This window comes from Mustela putorius, unplaced genomic scaffold (genome assembly GCF_011764305.1).
Source record: "Mustela putorius furo isolate JIRA1106 unplaced genomic scaffold, ASM1176430v1.1 tig00003909_pilon_pilon_pilon, whole genome shotgun sequence".
Taxonomy (NCBI): domain Eukaryota; kingdom Metazoa; phylum Chordata; class Mammalia; order Carnivora; family Mustelidae; genus Mustela; species Mustela putorius.
This window is the reverse complement of record NW_025422057.1, coordinates 17,705,016-17,726,905: the sequence shown is the minus strand read 5'-3', so window position 1 is coordinate 17,726,905 and position 21,890 is coordinate 17,705,016. Positions and strand designations below refer to the sequence as shown.

The 21,890-nt window shown below is 44.2% G+C and overlaps 1 protein-coding gene across 1 annotated transcript; it reads left to right on the top strand.

The window, feature by feature from the left end:
- Positions 1–2,554: 2,554 nt before the first annotated feature.
- TECTB (tectorin beta) lies at positions 2,555–20,969 on the top strand. Its single transcript, XM_004763850.3, has 10 exons — positions 2,555–2,691; positions 3,634–3,824; positions 5,081–5,223; positions 5,329–5,401; positions 11,131–11,234; positions 11,374–11,457; positions 15,049–15,211; positions 16,821–16,893; positions 18,061–18,093; positions 19,200–20,969. The coding sequence occupies exons 1-10, from the start codon at positions 2,616–2,618 to the stop codon at positions 19,247–19,249; spliced, it is 990 nt and encodes a 329-aa protein (XP_004763907.1). The 5' UTR covers positions 2,555–2,615; the 3' UTR covers positions 19,250–20,969.
- The last annotated feature ends 921 nt before the right edge of the window (positions 20,970–21,890 follow it).

The following is a 21,890-nucleotide window of genomic DNA, read 5'->3' as shown; positions in this document are numbered from 1 at the left end:
GGGTAGGGAGCGGGTGGTTGGGTTATGGACATTGGGGAGGGTATGTGCTATGGTGAGTGCTGTGAAGTATGTAAACCTGGTGATTCACAGACCTGTACCTCTGGGGCTAATAATACATTATATGTCAATAAAAATAATTAATAAAAAATGCAATTCCTTTTAAAAAAAATCTTGGAATAGAAACAAGAATCCCAACCTATAGAAAATAACAATAGTGGTTATCAGTGATGAACAATCATTATGTCAAATCAGAGGGCCATTCTCTAGAGGCTTGGCTGCTTTGGCCCTCTGTGACCTCGCTTTCTTTTTCATTCCTTTGTCAAGCATCTTAATTTTTCCCTTTCCCCTCCTCTCTTTCCCATAATCCATCACTCTGTGCCTCCCCCACCCACCCCACCCCCCAGTTCCTTGACACCACTGACTTGCCCGTGTCTTCCCAGTGCACAGTATACTATCGGAGCTCAATAGATGTTTAAGAAAAAGGACAAAGGAAGAAACACAAAGTTAGTGCTAAGCCCTAGGAAAGAGAAACTCAGAGAATTCACACATACTTGTTAGAGTCAAGTGCCTTTTTTGTGCTCAGAAAGTAATGCCTATAATGAACTGTGAAGATCGGTATATACAAGCCACACAGAATTTGATCCAAGTGTCTATATAAAAAAAATTAATGTGTTCTATGCCCTCCCTTCTTCAGTCCATTTAGTCTTTATCCATAAAATACATGCGTGTCCATTATACATGCATGTCTGTTGTACAATATGCATGTCTTTATCCAGAAAATACGTACATAAGTTCCTTCTTGCAATATCACTTTATACAATATAGATATGTCTCCTGTTAAATGAATCTATGAGGAAACACATGGTCCTTCTCTGTGAGGGGGGAAAAAACTCAAGGACATACACACTTATATAAAACTGTTGGCTGTCTTTTCATGTACTCTGTTATTTATTGACTACTTCGTAGCTTGTAGGAGCCTGCATTTCATTGCTATTCTACTCTGTAAGGTAAGCCCAGGGTTATGCCTCCATTTAGAGAGAAGGAAACTGAGTCATGGAAATTTTTAAGGACTTGCCACAGGGTTACTTCCTCGGTTTTTTGACACCATCATTGTAAGACATACCAGCAACTTACCATTAGATTTTTAGGAAACAAGGAATTGCTACCATGTTAGGTATGCGCACTGCTAATAAACACATCCCCGTGTTTCCACAACACTAAATTATGTGAGCTCAGAAGGAGGAATGGGTATCTTAAAACTAAGGAAATGTAGTAAGTAGCAAAACAATGCTTTAACCCAGTATTCTAACTCTGAACCACTGTGTATTGGTGACTTAGTTTCTCAGCTACATTATAAAGCCTTGCCAAAAAGGAGGGCATTTTCCAGTACTCTTTACAATGGCTCTCGAAGGGTTTTACACAGTGTCTTCCATTGATTGATAAAAGAGTCTGTTTCCTCCAAAAACAAAAATTAAAACAAACACTGATTCTTCATTCTTAAATTTCTGGGTGATTAAAAACAAAAAACCCTCAGGTAATATATTCGGGAACTTCTCAGTTTTATCTGTTGTTTTTAGGGAGATCTTGTTTGGTGACTGAGGACTGAATCATAAGATTACCTTTCTAAGTTCCTTCTTGCAATATCACTGCTCTGGGGGACTAACAAAGCTTCAAAAGCCGGGAGATCTAAAATATAAAGTTGGGTTCGGGATGATGTTTTAAAGAAATGCCAGGATGACATTCTAGTTCAGGGTTTACTAAAAAAATATGTGTTGGCGGGGTTGGGGGGGGGATCCCTTAACATGTTTGCATTAATACAAACAACCTATTTTTTGTTTGAGTAGCAATTGTAACACTGTCCAACTTGGGTCTTCTTTCATTTAAAGTTTAGATAGCCTCCATAAAAAACTAAGAATGCAAGAATTAAAGCCAAGAAACCAAGACATAAAAAAGGAAAATCGTCCTCTAGAACTGTGCAGAAATTAGTTGGCCTCCAATCAAAGTTATTTTTTGTAAGGGGGGGAAAAATTCAGCTTCTTATTCCAATCCTGTTTGAAGCAGTTCAAAACAAAACAAAACAAAACAAAACAAAATGGTTTTTCCAACTCCGTGAAGTAAGAGGAACTAGATTCAAGTGGCTGAACCTGAGCGTCCCATCGGATTACTACGCCAGGTTTCCCTTTATTTCCTCCCACAGTGGGCAATGCATGTCCATTGTGATTTATCTGGAGCTGGTTTCTTTTACACCCTCAGCTGATATAAAGTCGAGCTAGGACTGAGGCCGGAGATTTAGGGAGCATCTGGGAAGGCAGCCTCTACAATCCGGAGAGAATGAAACAGTCAGAAACATGAGCAACGGCCTGTGTCACTGACGTTCCCAGTGGTAGGAACACCACTTTTTGCCTCTCGGTGCGGACAAGGAACAGAATTATGGATCTCCCTTGAAAATTTCCCCCAAGATTATGGTGTGCTGCTTTGTTTTCATCCTAGATTTTTAACTTTTCGCTCCTGTTTCTGACCTAGAATGACCCAGGCTCGGGCTCTCCAGCAGGATTGTGAAGATTTGGCCAGCTTGGTTTCAAGGCCAACTGGCAAAGAGCAAGTTCTGAGAAGCGATGGTGATGAGGGCCTTTGTCCTGTTGGCTGTCTTTGTGGAAGCCTCTGCGAGATCTTGCACTCCGAATAAAGCAGGTATGCCCTGGGGCTAGCCCATCTTTCCCTAAAGGGAAGTTTCCAGAAGACTCTCTTTGCAAAGCTCTGTGCTTCTCTTGCTATCAAAATGCAGTATCAGTACCCTAACCAAGTAGATGCAGTTAAGCACGCAGTGCCAACCAGACTTTTCCCGTGGGAAATAACAGTGTATTGGAGAAACTTGAGACTTCTAAAATTATAAAATCCTAGATAGATGAATGGATAGATAGATACATAAATAGATATGAAAATATTTATTTTTAACAAATAAACAATATATTACAACAATTTAATAAATACATAATCTATTTCGTTTTTGACTTATTGAATCTATGTTCTGTGCATGAAATGGACATTTAAAAAAATTTAAATTATTTGCTCACTTCCATAAGCACAGAAATTTGTATCTATTTCTAAATTTATCTAGATTTCTTTTCTTTTTAAAATTTTATTTATTTATTTGACAGACAGAGATCACAAGGAGGCAGGAAGTCAGGCAGAGAGAGAGGGGGAAGCAGGCTACCTGCTGTGCAGAGAGCCTGATGAAGGGGCTCTATTCCAGGACCCTGAGACCATGACCTGAGCCGAAGGCAGAGGCTTTAACCCACTGAGCCACCCAGATGTCCCCAAATTTATCTGTATTTCTAATCCATTCAATCTGGTTTAACAAATATATTCCTTAAAATAGATTAAAGCTGAAAAGTGGACCAATTTTGAGTACATAGTAAGTATCATGCAGATATCACAAGATGTAGCAAAAACTAGAAAACTTCAGTGACTGGGGTTTAGGTAGAACAGTCATCACGGTTCATGAAGAATAGAAAGGAAAGTGTTTTTATCCAACTGCTTTGCATGTTCAGGTGTGGCTAGAACCCACTGTCCTTTATGAATATTAATATGATTACCATACCTGATTTCAAACCATGTGTATCCTTTTCCTAGATGTCATTCTTGTGTTTTGTTATCCCAAAACCATCATCACCAAAATCCCCGAGTGTCCCTATGGCTGGGAAGTACATCAGCTGGCCCTCGGGGGGCTGTGTTACAACGGGGTCCATGAAGGGGGTTACTATCAATTTGTGATCCCGGATTTGTCACCTAAAAACAAGTCTTATTGTGGAACCCAGTCCGAGGTAAGTCTAAGCCACACAATGAAGAGTTGTTAGGATCATGCAATTGGGGCCCCAAAATAAGATGTCTGCTGCCCACCCTTAAAAGGATTCAGAATTCACCAATTTCCTTTTAAGAGCCAATCCTGACTCTTATTTCCTGGAATGTTAGTGTTATTTAAATTCTTCTTCTCTGCCTCGTTTAAGTGACTCTTTGGATTTGAATTTTATTCTCCTAATTTGTTGCCTGAGTGAACTAAGCCACCTTTGGTGAGTAGAACAATACACATTTCCCACCTCTACCTTGCTCTGAGTTCTAAGCGTGTGCTCACAAGCTACCATCCTTCCGGGTTGGATGGTGGGACATCCTTGGCTCAAGACTTTGAAGTAGTTGGAAATGTACTTTACAGGAGTAACCAAAGTATAATATAATTTATAATTGAGTCTTGTGAAGTACCTGAGACAGATAATCAGAATTAGAAGGAACCACATGCAACCTCTTGCCGAATATCCTTATAGGTCAGAGGAGACGTCGGAGACCTTCCAATTAAGTCAAAGTTGGGGACCACAGGACCAGTAGAGGTATAGTCACAAAGGGAGTCTTTTCCACTGCTGACCTTTAGCATTCCTACTACCTTGATTACAGAAGACGTGAGGTCTCAGAAAATGACAGGAGACGGTCCCAAGGCCACCTTCTCTTCCTAAAGGCCCCATGAGGACTCAGTGATTTAGAGAGTTATGGACATGATTCATAGAAACAGCATGTCTTTGAGTATCCTGGAAGAGTGAACTAGAAATCATCCGTGTGGTCCTAGGCAGGTCACCTCTCCCATAAATGTTCAAGATCCCTTACAACTCCAATATTCTGTGATCTAGGAGTTCAACAAGCCAGAGGAAAAAGCCACAGAAGTAGTGTTCATTATTGGGAGAGGGAAAGAACAAATAATGACATGTTCTAGACATGGGAGATGGGCAAAGGTAGTCATGTAAGATTATTTGGATGGGGGAAGTGGATAAAAAGTTGATGCTGGGAAACAGAGATTCTTTAGCCTGTTCTTTTTGGGTAGAAGCCCAATACAGATCTCTTGTAAGTGTGCAACATTCAACCCATATTATTTTAAACAATCTTAGTCAAACATACTCAAGAACTCTTTGTGGAAATTCACAGCTCACCATTGACGTCTCCCCATAGGTCTGACCATCTTTGGTCACTTTTCCCGGGACCCTCCTTCTCATCATGGGGTCCAGGGCCACCCTAACTGCCTTCTTCCTCTCTCCAGTACAAGCCCCCCATCTACCACTTCTATAGCCACATCGTTTCCAATGACAGCACAGTGATTGTAAAGAATCAGCCCGTGAACTACTCCTTCTCCTGCACCTATCACTCCACCTACTTGGTGAACCAGGCTGCCTTTGACCAAAGGTAAGTTGCTCTGAGAGTGGAGGGTTGGCTGCCTTGTGTGTGTTCTGCAGTCCCTGTCAATCAGGCATGTTTCAGTCCTTATGCAAAATTCTCTCCCCTTTTCAGAGTGGCCACTGTTCACGTGAAGAATGGGAGCATGGGCACATTTGAAAGCCAGTTGTCTCTCAACTTCTATACTGTAAGTGGTCTCCAGGATCTCATTAGTGTCCTGTGGTCTTTTCAGGAGATGACGGGAGGCTTCCTTGGGGTTTGCTCTTCCCTAAGCTCTCTGCAGAGCCCCATTCTTGAATTCAAATTAAGACATAAGCTTCGGTCTAGTTTTAAACCTCTTCAAAGAATAGATGCCACAGGAAGGTTGAGTCATAGACTGGGTAGAGGAGCCATAAAAGGGCCACAGAGATAGAAAGTGCACGTTCCCATCTTATGATAAAACTGAGGCAAGGGCAATCCTCTGAGTCATCAGAAGTCAAGAGGCAGTAAGACAGCCAGTGTCTAACTCTTAAACCGTCTTAGTTTCCATTGCAACCCGCTCCAGAGAGTGGTATTAGAATCTAGCTCCTGTTAAAGCGTCATTGAAGTTGAAGGCACCATTTGGTCTCTCAAAATAAAACTAAATAAGCCACAGCCATTAGTCCAGCTGCCCTCCTGTCTAGAAGGGGTGTTAGGTTTTTTAAACCTGCAGGTTCCAACGAAGAAGCATACTTACAGTGACACTCCAGCTGGCTAGAGGAAGATGCAGGCAGAAATAGAAACTTTTACAAAGAATGTTAGAACTGGGAGATATCCTTAGAAGCCATCGTGCCCAACGCATTCATTTCACAAAAGAAAGGACTCTATTACCTAGAATTCAACTGGCCTTGAACTCTTTGAACTTGCTTTCCCTGCTGCCTAGAAGCTACCAATCCAGGTGAACTCGGAAGGTGAGAAATCCTCTAGAAGGAATCCCAGAGTCACCAGGTCCATTTTGCAGTCAAGGATCTACAGCACAGAAGGAGGAAATGGTGTGCCCATGACCCCACAGATAGTGTGGAGCAGTGCCCAGTCTAACATACGGATCTCTTAGCACTGCTCTCTGAGCCTTACTTCCTATGAAGGGGATGGAGCTTGGGTTTCATGATCCCTCTTTTGCACTGGCCTCATTCAAGGCTCTGTGTTTAATTTCATATTCAAAATTTTGATTCTTTTTTTTTTTTAAAGGACTGTAAGTCATAGAAGAGTTAAGGTCCCAAAGAACCTAGGTTGGACCCTGACCACACATGGCTAGTGGTTAATTCCAGAGAAAAGGAATCCCTTAGAACTCCTGGGCCTATAATCAGGAGGTTAAATGTAGTATGGACCAGCAGGGGGATTAAAAGATGACAACATCATAACTGCTGAAGGTTGTCCAGAGAGAAAAATGGACTCACTCATCAACAACAGTCTCAGGGGACATCACGGCAATGGCCAGTCTTTACTACTGAGCCCCTGTCCAGATATGCACGATTGTTATCTTAACCAGATAAAATCACAGATACGATCCTATGAAGATTTTATGACAGCTGGCAATAGAGAGGCATGAGGGTTCTCAAAAATCATCACCCACCATCTGCCATGTTGGGCTAAGTTTCAGAAATATATATCACATCTTAGCGCTGGAAGGAATCTGTTCTTTTTTAAGAAGACAAACAAACAAAAAGAGGTGTAGCCTCATCACCTCCCAGATCATCCTCTGGGCTGGAGAGACAGACTTACCAGGACACTTTCTTGAGCTGTTCTAGAAATGAGGCTAAGGCGTCCCCTGGGGCCCATCAAGACCCTTACAGGACAAACAGGTCTCAACAAAGAGGGGGTCTGATGTTGCAACAGAAACTTTTGTACTGATTAATATTCCTACCATGGGCTTGGTTTCCTAGGCCTGACCCGCGCGGCTGGTATTTTTCTTCTCCTCCCTTCTTCCGCTCTGAGAGCATTCTTGTGTGTCTCTGAAGCAACAGCTGCCCCCTGCATACATTTCCATCAAATTACCAGAGACAGAGCTGTGCCCTCGATGGGACAAAGAAATCAATGCACAGCTAATTGCTTAGGATTCCAAGAGCTCCGAGTGTTGGGCTCCAAAACCACCAGTTCTACTCAACGTGCTTCCTCTTTTCTCCCTCTACCCCCTCCCACTCAGTCCTGCCAACAGCCCATAGTTGATATTCCTGGCAAGAAGTCGGGAATTGACTTTATTTTGGCCCCTAATCCAAAATAAAGGAAGGTAGTCAGCTTGCAGAAGTGGACTAGCAGTGTGCTTAAGAAAATAGTCTGCCGTTGGCCCACTGGTTTAAGGTCTAGTTTTGCCATTTACTAGTTGTGTGATCGTGGTAAGTTAGTTAACCCCTTGGGGCCTTCATCTATTAATTTGTTAAATAAAAATAATAATAGCACTTATCCCATATGTTTATTATGAGGATTAAGTAAAACTATTTTTATGAAGCATTTACCATACTACCTGGTACAAGGTATGTGCCTGCAAAGTCGCCAAACTCATGGTCACAGCCTTTGGCCCCATATAAAGTGAAAACTCTGAGAGTTCCTGGCACCAGCAGCTACCATAATAGTGTTGTTACCTTTACACCATCAATGTCAGTGTGGGATTGGGTTGACTTCTATGCAATCAAAATAGTATTGGCCATTCTTCTTAGTTAGACTGAGACCCGGGGAAAGACTTGGGATAGAAAAAATGCAAGCAATAGAGTCCAAATTCATAGGCTTCCAAAGTCAGAACAATCTTCAGAGGTGATCAACCTTGACCTTCCACCCAATGTCCAAAGCTCTTCTGCAAGATTGCTAAAGAGTGGGCTCCCTACCTTTCCCAAGGACAAGGGCAAGTTGACCTTTCCCATTTTCAATCAGCATATGAAATCTGATATCCTGAACCATAGCCCATTAGTCATTGTTCTGTCTTCTGAAATAATACTGAGTCATGATGTTGCTGATGGGCCTTCAACTTTCTCGAGCTTATCTTCCCCAACATCTCCCACCACTGGTGTTCCATCATCCTATTCCCTCCTCTCTGGGGACTATCCAGTTGGCCACTGCCCCACTTCAAAGCAAAGCCCAGACCTGAAATGTTATATTCTAGACCCTGTCAGACATCTGCAGGGCACAGTGGGTCAGGGGTGACCTTCTTAGTTCTGAAAGACTCTAGGAACATGTTCCAGAATTATATTAGCTTTGTGCTGCTCTCTTTCATTTCTATCTCACATTGCGCTTATAAGCAACAACAGCTCCCAGATCTTGCCCACATGAACCGCTGTTAAAACAGATGTACTCATCCTATCCATGTCAATGGACCATTGTGATTCAGTCTTTCCATCAAGTAAAGGGACTGGAAGGCTTGATTTTTCAAGGTGTTCTTCCCTCCTGTTCCACAAATGTGTAGTTTATGTGGTGTTTCTATGTTTCCAGTAATGCCAAAACAAATGATACAGGTATTATAGGATAAAGATATCTGGAAATAGGCCCCTAACCATGTTATAAAGAAAGTAGGAGGGGATCATGCTGAGAAGAGGATTGCCTTAGCTATAAGGTGACAAGTGGAGAAACCGACCATTAAAAGTGTTTGTTTCAGAAATGGAATTTCAGAGGAGAATTAACAGATTCTCCTCTCCACTTTGTAAGAGAATCACACGTAGAAGCATTATTCCAATATTCTGCTACCCCATGGGCTGATTCCTGGGAGATGGGGCTGGGAGAAGCACCTGTGGCTAGGTTGGGGGACTGCACTGTGGTCCCCAGGTTAGGTCCCACATTTGTTAACAGTCTTGGGAAATACGACAAGTCTCAGAAAGTAATCATAAACAGTAACAACCATTGTAAATCTGCAACTTTCACTGTATGGTAAGCTAGTAAATCACTGATGGTTAAGAACATTATTGTTTAATTATTGCAACCATTTAAGGGGTACAGAGGTCGGCCGACAGGAAGAAAAGAACTGACTTCTGAGTGACTGACTTGGGGAGCCCTAGCTGGACCCACAATCAGGAAAAAATATAAGAGCCACTAGAAGGTGATTCTGAGGCCTCTCAGCAAATGCCCTAAATTAGATGGTCAGGGGCTAAAGTCCATCGCAACTAGATATCCTTGCTGACTCTGTTTACTCATTGTGGTTCTGCAAATCTCTAAGTCCAAGAAACTCAATCTTTTAACTAGCATCCTGGTTTAAGCTTTGTGCTTCTATTACGTAAAATCACCATCATAAAAACATCTCTGCAAGGTTGGTGAAGGCAAAGATTACTTCCATTTTGCAGATGGGGAACTGAGACCCAAACGTCTGACTTGCCTGTAAGTTGGTGGTGGGAGCTAGGATTAGCCCAGCGACCTTGTCCTTCTGTCTTGATGCTGTTGTCTCTGGAGGCTCAAATCAGAGAGTAGTGAAATGTTGTTACTAAAGTTGAGTGAAACTAAGACAATGAATGGAAAAATCAGCCTCCTTGGGCAGGTCCACTGGACATACTACTATATTATAATAACTCCCCCAGAACTGCCTGATGAAGATACCAAGTGAAGACCGCACACACCGCACCAGGGATCAATGGCTGTTGCTCCTGTGTTTCAATCAGGGCCATACTCCCTTGGCACTTAGAGAGGCGACCACAGTCTTCTGGATCCATTCCCATAGCCTCTCCCACTTCACCGCCTACCCCCCCTCACTTCCTACCTTTCCCCAACCCCCTCTGCTCACTCAAGCTTCAGCATATTGGCCTCCTTGCTGTCCTGCTAACTACACTGTCACCTGGGGCTTTTGTCTTAGCTGGAACATTCTTCCCCAGATGCCTGTGTGCACTACAGGCACTACAGAAGCATTTCTTTGTATCAGTACTTAGCCTGGAAACACAGGCTTCCTTGCTTCCTTCAAGTCTTGGCTCAAATGTCACAACCTTGATGAGAGCTCCTTAACTACAACTGTATTTAAACTTGCAGCTTGCCTTCCTTACACTTCCAATTTACCCTCCCCTCCTCTACATTTGTTAGTTTTTATTTTCCTTTTTTTAAAAAAAGATTTTATTTATTTATTTGACACAGAGAGATCACAAGTAGGCAGAGAGGCAGACAGAGAGAGGGAGAGAGAGAGAAGCAGGCTCCCCCCGCTGAGCAAACAGCCTGATGTGGGGCTCGATCCCAGGACCCTGAGATCATGACCTGAGCCAAAGGCAGCGGCTTAACCCACTGAGCCACCCAGGTGCCCCTGTTACAGTTTTTCTATGCCATGTACTGTATTCTCTTGCAACATATTGTATAATTCACTTGTCTACTGTCTATGGTCTGCATCCCTTGCTGGAATGTCAGGTGCTTAGAGACAGAGATCTTTGCTTTGTTCCCAGCTATATCTCCCAATACTGGATGTCCTGACACAGAGACTATCCCAATATAGTCTGAGTGGTGCCTGACACCCAGTAGGTGATCAGTCAGTTATTGCTGTTGCCTTTGTTGGTAACTGTACTGGAATGAGGTCATACACTCTCCGACCCAGGCTGGAATCTGCGCGGGCAAACAGTGGAAGTGAGCAAGAGCTAAGCGGGGTTGTCTGTGTTTTACCCCTATCCCCATGGGTGATTAAGTAAAGCCCAGTGACCCAGCATTCTTGGATTCTGCTTTTTTCTATAAGCCAAATCTTGCTCCTGGCTGCAGAGATGGGACATACAGTTATGTGTCTCATTGTGACCAGCAAATCCAGAGATGGGATACCCTCATCCCTTCCAAGATGGCACCAGCATCCTAAGAAGTACAGCTTCTCTAGTCCCTGAGGGTCTCTCTGTGGTCTCGCATATACCTGTGCCCTTGGATGTGTCCCCACCCCCACCCCACCCCAGACCATCTGCTCCTATCACACCCAGCTGCTCAGTCTGAGAGGTTGTAATGTCCAGTGTCAATTTCCTCCCAAAGAATGCCAAGTTCTCTACGAAGAAGGAAGCCCCTTTTGTCTTGGAGACATCCGAAATCGGTTCAGATCTGTTTGCAGGAGTAGAAGCCAAAGGGTTGAGTGTCAGGTAAGTATGTTTCCTCCCTGTTTATATTTTTAAAGCCAAAGAAGAGAAAAAAAGATCAGCCAAGAGACTTTTTAATTACCAGATGTTTCTAGGCATACAACTTTCTGGCTCAAGGTGATGCATTTTATTGCATTTCCAGGTTTAAAGTGGTTTTGAACAGCTGTTGGGCCACCCCATCAGCCGATTTTATGTACCCCCTTCAATGGCAGCTAATCAACAAGGGGTAAGTATCACCCTCCAGAGCACAGTGCTGAGAAGTGGGGTAGGTCTGGGGACCCTTTGGCTTGGGATGGCTTGGGAAGAAGAGGTGAAGCCTCAGGGTCACATCTGTGACACCCTCTGTGCCTCCGGACTGAGCACTGATACCAGCAAATATTTATACAGAGCTTTCTGGTACCAGGTACTCTTCTGAGAGCTTCACCATTTATTAACTCTTTTGCCTTACAAGAGGCAGCCATTATGACTACCATCCCTATTTTTGAGGTGAGGAAACTGAGGCACAGGGGGGGCTAAGTAATGTCACTTACTTAGTGTGTGTATTTGTGGGGAAGTGAGTTCAAACCCAATTAATCTGACACCAGAACCCTGGTTAAGACCTAAATCAGACAGTCTGTATAAAAAGCTAAGCATGTAGTACCTAGTCAGTATCCAGTCATCTTAATATCACTGTTTTTTGTTACTGATTCAGTAGATAATGGAATAATGGGGAGTTCTTAAAATTTCTGAGTAGAGGACAAAAGTATTGGGATTCTATAATAGAAAGACAACTCTGGAAGTCATCCATGGCACGGATTAGAAGCAGTGCATGGCAGGGGCGGGGAGGTGGTGCGTGGAAAGACCAGATTAGAGGCCATGGCCTGAACTGAGGTGTAGCCAAGTGAATGGGAAGGTCATCCAAGGGACGGAGAGGTGATCAAAATTTAACAACCAATCAGATATGGGGTGGAGAGAAGGACGGGCAAGGAGCCTGAGAAATATGTGCCATCACAGTTATGGGTTGTAGAGGTGAGGAACTGTTTGGTGTTGGGCATTAGGGAAGAAGATTCTGGATAAGGGTTTGGAGTCTCCTTGAGTTCAGGGATGACATGTTGAGCTTGAGAGGACAGTTTTCTGGAAAACACCTAGAACTGTACTTTTGGAAAAGAGAGGACAGGTTGAGCTAGATTAGAGATGTGGGCATCAGACACACAATGAACAGTAAATGCAAAAGAGACCATTCCCCAAACCCAAATGGACCGGTGTGCCCATGCTGCCACCAGAAGCCTTCAGAGCTAAGTAAATATTGGGGCTGGGGACAAAAATGATTAGATAACAAAGGCAGAGCCACCTTGGACCTTTAACTATTTATTTTTACTTAGCAAACACTTAACAGCACTTACAACATACCAGCGTGTTCTAGGTCAGTGCCTTACAAATACTAATTTCATCAAACCCCTAGAAAGTAGGTAGTACTTTAGTAGTAGAAATCTGAGGTGTAAACAGGCTTAGAAACTTGCCCAAAGCCTAGAGCTAGTCAGGGGATGGACGATTTGGGACTCAACTCAGGCAGCTTTATTTCCTGAGAGATGTCGGTAGGACAGGCCAGCAGAACCACATCTAAGTAACCCAGCAAAGCTTCCTGCAGAGATGGTAGCTTCATTTGGACGTCATACCTATTACAGAAGGATTCCTTTAGGTTCTCTTGACAATGGTGCAATCAAATGACTTCGGGGAGATTGTGAAATAAATTCGTGACCTATAGGGACCTGAAATTATGATCAGGCTCTGGGAAGCTCTCAGACAATGGCTACATAGGATAAAGGCTCTGCCATACCATGGAAACCTCTCCCTGCAAATTGCTCTGGTACTGCTGCTTCCAACTGGCAGATGTGTAAGATGGTAGACAAAGGAACGCTTGTGGCTTTGTGGTAGTCTACAGAGGCAGTCCCCAGACTCTAGTGCATATAGGAATTTCCTAGGGTATCTGTTACACATGCAGGCACACAGCTGACCTACCCCATCAAAGGGTTCCTGGGCAAACCCTGAGAACCTATGTTGAAGCAGAGCCAAATTAAAGAAGTCCTCATCTAGTTTCATATTCTGCCTAGCTAAAATGTCCCCTTGAGGTTGGAGATACTTGCACAAAAACCAGTGAAAAGAGAGGAATGAGATAGTCCACTCCCTTAATCTCCCAGATGCTTTGGGTTCACACTGGGCCCTTTTGGAGGAAAATCCAGTTTCCAAGAGCATACAGAGGGGTTAGAAGAGATGTATTATTAGGAATTTTGATCTTATGTCAGGAAGAAGGCTCCTGTGATGATGTTGTAAGAGTCTCCCTTGGGTATTCCACCATCCCAAGTTGTCTGTCACAGAGGGGCAAGTGCCACAGCCAGTGCCAAGAGGCAGCAGAGCCAAGACATCTAATAAGCCCACCCAGGACTTGCCTCCTCCCGCCCCCAACAAAGCTCCATTTACATTGCTTTCCATTGGCTGACACCATGCCTTGGACACTCCAGCTGCAAAGAGCTATTTTAAGTCCTGAGTTCATACAAGGCTCTCAGGTTTACTCACCAAATGAGCCTCCAAGGTCTTGTTTCACAACTCGGAAAATGCCTCCAGCTCTGTCATTGCTCAGAGGTCACCACAACCATGGCCAGTCTTCTGACCTTTGGTCCAGAATAAGGTATACCGTTCACTTCTCATTTTAGTCACTAACTCATGGAGTTGACATTCCTTCAGTCCTACCTCTAATCTGCCCCCCTGATGTCTGGTTCTGATGGGTGTGTGGAGGAGGGCACATCTCAAGGGCTCTCATATAGTGGGGGTGGCTCTCTGGTGTGTGTATACTGGGTTGGATTGACAATGGAGTCAGAGAGACACTCTTGGAGGAACATTAATCTGGGGGTCCTCTGTGGTGCTGTCCCCGGTCTTAAGCTTTTGGACCCATAGACTTTCTTCCACGAAGGACAGAATCTGCTGATCCTTGCCACCTGCAGACAATACTCCCCAAAGTATATGTGGGCCTTGCTGTACATTCATGTCTGCTCCCAACACCTCGCTGAATGTCTGCCACTTCGGTAGGGAATGAGCGTGTGTTTGGTAAATGAAAAACATTATAACATCCTAAGTTATTACCTTTGGGACTTTGGAATTTTCCAAATGCTACATTCTCATAGAGAATTCGGAAAATATATAAAGATATAAGAAGAAAGCAGAAACCGTCCATAATTCCACCACTCCATAGTAGCCAGTATTAACATTTAGATGGTATCCCTCTGGTCATTTTTTTTCTGTGCCTATATTAAAAACATGACCAAATTTTTACAAAGGTAACTATACAATATAGAATTTAAATAGCACAATGTAATTTCAAATTTCCCAGCGGTAAGCCCTCACAATATACACAGAGAAGGGCGGAAGGTAGGACTTGGCTCAGGTGGCTATGGTGGCACTCTGGGAAGTGCTGTTCTCAGCACCAGTGTCTATACTGGGAGTCAGTCCCTGTCCCCGTGCTTCAGATGACTTGTCTCTCAGGAATTTCCTTTCTTTGAGATCGAGGTGTGGTGATTTACGGAGTGTGCCGCTTCTCCTGAGTCTCCCCCACCACCCCACTGTGCCGTGTGTCTATAGAATGAGAACCAGCACACCACCCCACAGCTCCTCAACTTGACCTCATATCCTGAAGATAAGCAAGGTGCTGCCAGTCAAAGTGCTTTGTAAGGATAACGTGCTGTATAGAAGCCCAGGGCCGTGTTGCTGTTGTCTGCCAATCTACCTCAGATTTTGCTAGAGTTCACGAAGTAATTCTCCCTCCTCCCTGCCCCATCTGCTCCAGCTGCCCCACCGATGAAACTGTCCTCGTACACGAGAATGGGAAAGATCACAGGGCCACCTTCCAATTCAACGCTTTCCGGTTCCAGAACATCCCCAAACTCTCCAAGGTTTGGTTACACTGTGAGACATTCATCTGTGACAGCGAGAAGCTTTCCTGCCCAGTGGTGAGCCTCCTCTCTCCAGAATGAGAATGTGACCCGAGGTGGGGGTGGGGGGTGGTATTTGAGAAGATGTATTTTTAGCTTGGAATCGTAACCAGACCAGTGTACATGTGCGCTGAGGGCATTCTGGAAGAAAGGTCACTGGGTGTAGGGGCAGACATTCGGGGCCTGTTCTTCCTGCCACCAACAAGCTACAGGGTCTGGCACATGTCGCTTACTCTCTGGAGCCTGGTTTCCTCATCTCTAAAGACAGTGGTGATGTGATAAGTCACCGTGGCCCTTCTCTTTGCAGAGAGCCCTATTAGGTAAAATGAGAACAGTAACAGGCATGGAAATGCTTTGAAAAGTTTAAAAGCACAAGGAAAATTCAAAATGGCGGTAGGAGCAATAGGTACTGGATGGAGTCAAAAGATGGATACTTTTAGCTCTTGCCCAGCCAGCTTAAGGGTCCATCCCTGTGACTTGAAACGAGCCAGAGAGATGCCACAGAAATTCCCAACACCCGTTACTGCTGAACTTTCTGAGAGGAAGCGCTGGGCAGCAGGGCCCCAGGTTCACAGCCAAGTTCAGTGCAGCCCAGGCCAGGGGCCAGCTTCCCCTCTGCACCCCCCAACACCGAGAAGCTGCTACAGAATCCATCCATGGACATGCAGAGCGAATCCCAGGTGGGAGACAGGTTTCCACGACAGCCAGGCGTGAACCCGGTCCTTAGGACAGTGGTGCCACAGCGTGGTCCCCAACAGCTTCAGCATCACCTGGATACTTGTTAGGGATGCAAATTCTCAGGCCCCCCAGACCGCCTGATTCAGAAATGCTGGGTGGGCCCAGAAATCTGTGCTGTAACAGCCCCTCCAGGTGATTCTGAGGCACGCTCAGGCTTGAGAACCACTGCCTTCACGGAACAGTGATAAATCACAAATGGCTGCCTGCTCTGATCTGTCTGGGTTAGAGACCCCCAGAGAGCAGGAACGCGGTGTTTCTCAAGAGGACACCTGCTCACGTAGCCTGTGGTAACCAACCCCCCAAAAAGATAACGATTATAATCTCTCTTTCTACTCATTTGTTTTAGCCAGAAAATGGTCACACAGAAGCACGAAAAAAGGGGGAGGGAGCAGACAGAGATATCTTACAGGTGATGAAAGGATAATTAGCGGCCCTACATTTTAAAGAGAAAAGAAAATGAGCCAGAGCACACTTCGCAAGTGTCCGTTTCTCAAACCACTGTCAGGAGATTAAGGGCAGGCAAAAGCCTCACTTTTTATCAGAAGAAACCGGGCCAATCCCTCCCACATCCAACCTCTCTCCACCTCACCCCACCCCACCCCGCCCCCAGGATTTCTTCCAGTGTAAAGAGTTCCTAGAGTAAAGCTTTGTCCTTCTCCCAAGTTAGAGAGGGAATCAAGCCAGAGCTCTGGATAATACACAAATAAATAGAAAGAGACAAGTAAGGTAACCAAGATCTGTTGACTGAGGAATTTTGACTCTATCAAGTGTGCGACTTCTTTTTTTAACCTCTCGCTTTTCTCTCTTTTCTCTCCTGTGTGCATTTCTCGTACCCCTCCCCCACTCTTCCCCCCATCCCCGCCCCTCCCCCACGGCGGGGGTTCTTCAGACCTGTGACAAGAGGAAGCGTCTCCTCCGGGACCAGACAGGGGGCGTCCTGGTGGTGGAGCTCTCCCTCCGTAGTAAGCTTCTCTGTTTTCCGAAAGCCTGAGTTCCTGCGGGGCTGCGTTTACAGGCACAGCAGGTCGGAGCATTTTAACTGAATTGCCAAACCAGTTGTGCTTGTAGACACTACCTTCTTCACCTGCGACTCAAGGTTTCCCACCTGATGAGGAGGGAGCGGGCGAGGGGGAAGCCATAGCTCAGGCCAAACCAAGAAGTTGAGGTTTGTTCACTACCCTGAAACTCTCTGTCTGCAGCCTAAATTCCAGTGCCCCCAAGGAATTAGGAAGTGCTGAGCTTCCCGGCAGAGCAGGCAGCCAACTGTAATAGCGGACAACAAAATGTACTGGGAATGTGCAGTGCAAGTCAACAAAACTCCATAGAGCATCCAGTGCTGGCCCTGGGCTGGGCTGGACCCTGGGCTTCAGAATTAAAGGAGACCACATGGCCCTTGTCTTCAAGAACTCATCACCTAGCAAGGAGAGAGCCGCTAAATGCCAAGGGCAAGGGAGGGGACGATCAGTGGGGGCGCAGGACGTAGGGCGCTACGGGAGTTCACGGCAAGGGGATTCACCCTAGTCCAGGGCCTAGGGAAGACTCGCGTCAGTAATCTTGCAGTGTGACCTGAATGGTATGACATGAAGGGTGTGCAGGGCCTGTGGGAAGAAGGCTGGGGCCTTTAGTAGCTACACAATTTTTACTAACTAAGAACAATTTTTACCTTCTTATGTGGTGGAAAAAAAAATCAAAAGAATAATAGTTCATATTTTATGGTATATCATAAAAATGATATGAAATCAAATTTCAGTTTTCTATAAAGTTTTATTGGAACACAGCCACGCGTGTTCACACAAGGTGCTGTCTCCGGATGTTTTCACCCTATGGAGACAGCGTCAAGTGGTTCCAATAGGGGCCATAGGGCCCACAGCGGAAATGCTTATTATCTGGCCCCTTCCAGAAAGTTTACAAACCCCTGCCTTAGAAAGCCAAGGAGAAAATGGTTTTCTTCTTCTTTCAAAGAAGCTTTGGTGAACCCTGCTATAAACTTTGTCTTAAAGTGAATGGGGGGGCTATTGGTTTAATTGGGAGAGCACGTGGTCAGGTCTGTATTTTGGAAACACAGACCTGAGGCTCCTTCCTTGATCTTTCCTTAAACCTTCAGCTTTCTCTCTCTTTACTCTTTACAGGCAGGGGATCCTTCCGTCTCTATAGCTTCTCAGGTAAGGAAAAGAGGCACCTCCCCAAAGGGTCATGGGGCAATGCCTTTAAAAGGTACATGTGTGTTTTAAAAGAAGCTTAGCTTTGGCCCCAGCAAAACCTTGAGGAATTGAAAGCTGCTCTTTAAAGCACACCTGAGTGGGACAGAAGGGGTTAGAGGTAGACTGATGTCTCTCCAGCCAGTCCCTGAGCTCTGCAGGAAGGGTGCATCTGGAGACAGATTGGACGAAGCAGAATTGGGTCCCACCTCTCAGCAAAAAACATCATCAGGGGGCTTTGCTTGGGTTCCTGCATTAAGAGAATGTGATTTTCAGTGATACATTTTTTTCAACAAATTTCTCGGAGTCCTTGCTATGACTCTGCCCCTCATTCACTAAATGACCTTGGGCAATGAACTCACCCTTCCACTCCCCAGTCTCCTCTAAGAAATTGGGCGAATAATGGCTCCTATCATACATGCCTGCTCTATGGATTAAATGTTACAACCAAGGGCACCAAAGAATGCCCTGCATACAGCAAATATCAGTAAGAACAGCCATCATTACTCTTCTAGGCACTGGAGCTCCTACAGAGGGAGATAGTCAAGGCCTCTGCCCTTCCCTGTAGTGAAACTGTTGGAGTGGGGGTAGAGGAATGATTTACATAGTGGCCAGGGAAGCCTCTCACAAGAAGAAACATTTCAGCTAAGACCCAAGACCTTACCAAGTGATGAGGAGAACAAACTATGGGAGGAGATGGGGTAAGACAGTTCTATTTATTAATAAACTCAGAGATGTAGACTTTGCTCTCACAGTTACAGGAAATCACGTAAACCAACTTTTTAAGACTCTAATCCCAGATCTTCATTTCTAAAGAAGTCCCGTAGTGAAAGCCTTAAGGTAAAACGTGCCATCACTGTGTTGCCCATATTTAGACGAGGAAGAGGGCAAGGAACTGACAAAACCGAGGGGCAGAAACCCCAAAAGATAAATGGATTTTATATAAAATGTGCAGTTTTATGGAAACCCACGTAATGCTTCTGGTTGACTCTTGTGTCCAGTTAACCCTTTGTTGCCTTGTCCTTGCTCCACGTCAAGTGTTTCTGTCTGCTCTCCTGTCTGATTCACAGATGTCCTCTATCACCTCATCGTCATGCTGGGGATTTGCGTCGTGTTGTAGGAAATCACCAGGCAGCCAGCAGCATCTCCTCCACCCAACATCACCTCCTGTGTCCGTGATGAACTTTTATCGTGCCACCAGCAAGAACCAACAGAAGAGCATACTGTTGGGAAGCTTTGCCAATTACGTGTTCCAGAGATTTTTATGAATTTCAGTGATTGCCTTTGGTGCCCCACTTCCTCCTGGGACTTCCCGCGGCTCCGAGATCCTGCAGTTCCTCTCCTGCGGCTGGTGGAGAAGTCTCTTTTCCCCCAAGCTCAAGGCAGGGCTGCAGAGGACTCATTTGAAAGCGATTCTAATTTTAAAAGTCTAGCACACCCAACCAATTGCAGCTGAGCATTGAGGAGAATGTAGGGCATAACCGCAAAGTCAGTGCTAAGTACAGAATGAACAGGAATAGCCAACTTTGCCAAGGGGGGCCTTTGTCATTGATGCCCTGCGATGCTTATTTAAGAACCAGGGCTGAGCCACCAGGCAGGGGGGGTTCTGATCTTTCAAATGATAATGCAGGAATCAGACTGGAATATAATACTCAAATCTGAGTGTTAGAAAGGAAAACAACTCTTGAGAGGCCACCAGGGCTAACCCAATTTGTTTTTAGTATAGTGTTTCTTAAATAAGTGTAAACATCATATAGATATTAACTTGTTTTTAGAACTGATAGAAATTTCAAAAATCAAAAGAAAATGAACAATTAAATAGGACTAAGAAGAATAAAACCCACATTAACAGAAATTTGACATCATGATGTGGCATTGCCTAAATGAAACCACTGCTGGCACAGGACACTGGAGTGACATCTGTGACAGGTCCTCTGAAATTTGTCAACCCAATCCTACTCTACATCTTGTGATGCGCAATGCTCTCGCAATTTTTTTTTCTATTTGATCTAAGAAATCTTCATCTGTGCAGAATGGTCTGACCTCATGTAGTCTTTAACAGTCAAGCATGTATCTCTCTGTTTTTGTCTCCTTGACTTATGACTTAGAATGGAACCTACCAAAAAAATCAGAAACACAACTGCAAAAATGGCCAGTGGCATCACAGAGCACCACACCCTGAGGCCAGCCCCAGCCCAGGGATTAAGAATGCATGGATGTTAATGATTTACAGGGCCAACAACAACCAAAAAAAAAAAAAAAAAAAAACCTGAAGAGCCAACCCTCATAGACCCCTGGGCAAGTCCCAAGAATGCACTGTCAACACCAGAGCTAGAATGGGACAGGAAAAGCCAGAGCTCTCACTTTTTTTCTTAGTCCTGTACAGACTTAATGAGTGGGCTTTTACTTTGAAAACCCATCAGTGTGTCTCTCTGTGGCTAATGTATTTGAGAGGTTTTGAGATGTGTAGTTGGGTGAGTCTTTTAGAACTGTGCTGAGGAACTCAGAAATCCAGCAAGTTCCCAAATTTCTGGAAACATGGAGTACACGTTTGTTTAGCAACAGACTAGATTCAAATGACTCAGCGGTGTCTAAACTGTTCTCAAAGCTGGAGCTTCAGCCGGTTTGGGATTTCTTCTTTTTATAAATTCAGAATTTTTATAACAAGGAAGGGCAGAAGACATTTTATTGGTTCTAGTCAAAAACTCTTAAATAGCCTACTTAGAGCCATGATCAAATCTTTGGCCATCCGAGTAAAACAATGTTGTATTAGTTTTGCTTTATTTTATCATATTGTTTAATGCTCTTGTATCTTCAATTGGTGCTTTAGGATAAATAAAATACCTTAAAATAGATAACCTGTGATTACAGCTTACGGTGCTACTCTATCATATTAAGAGCCGATTCCTCTACCCTCCCATGGGTTCCTATGGCTAGAACTTCTTCAACTCACACACGTACTACAGACCTTCCATCATTCTACCCGACATTTACTTTCCAAGACTTCCAGCATTCGCTTTCTGACACAAGGAGACAATGCCATCCGTATGATCTCCCTATCTCTAACACCCTAACACCAGCCACCAGCAATCAAATGTGTTTCAACCTCAGGTGAGATAAAGCCTCTTCACATCTTCTAGTTTCTCTATCAAGGAATTAAGAGAAAACACTCAAAATAATCTCTGTTATAATTTCTCATGAGTCTTACACATAAAACATTTCCTTGTTTGGAGAACAAGGAAGAGTGGATAAGTCCCTTAGGTATCCTTGGCTGACATAGAAAAAAACACCAGACATAGATTTTAGGAAGTTAATCTTATCAAATTCCTGCTTATGATCCTTAAAGACTCCCTCTCTTAAAACTTGAGTAATATAAAGAAAAAAATATACAGACATGCATGTTTCCTGAGTATAAATACCCATCAATCAATAGATATGTATTTAGACACAGAGATTTCTCTGTGTGTATATGCATGTAGATACATATACGTGTATATATTATTCACATGTGAATGGACGTGTATGCACAAATGTGGGTATGTTTTATGAGTTTATGTGTGTATTGATGCCAAGTGTTTATTATGTCCAATGAAGAAGGCAGAAGTAACAAAGTCTTTATTATCTAACTTCTAGAAGCATGTGAGCTAGAGCTGACGGGGAACAAACACACACACTCCATACTGATGCACAGATGATAATAGACAATCACTATATCCCACCCGTCCCTACATCCGCGTACCATTGTCTAATGCCTTTTAGAT

Excerpts from the sequence above, each read along its gene's own strand:
- TECTB (XM_004763850.3), top strand. The coding sequence starts at position 2,616 with ATGGTGATGAGGGCCTTTGTCCTGTTGGCTGTCTTTGTGGAAGCCTCT. Across the intron at positions 3,825-5,080 it reads ATTGTGGAACCCAGTCCGAG|TACAAGCCCCCCATCTACCA; the intron begins GTAAGTCTAAGC and ends TCCTCTCTCCAG. Across the intron at positions 11,458-15,048 it reads TGGCAGCTAATCAACAAGGG|CTGCCCCACCGATGAAACTG; the intron begins GTAAGTATCACC and ends CATCTGCTCCAG.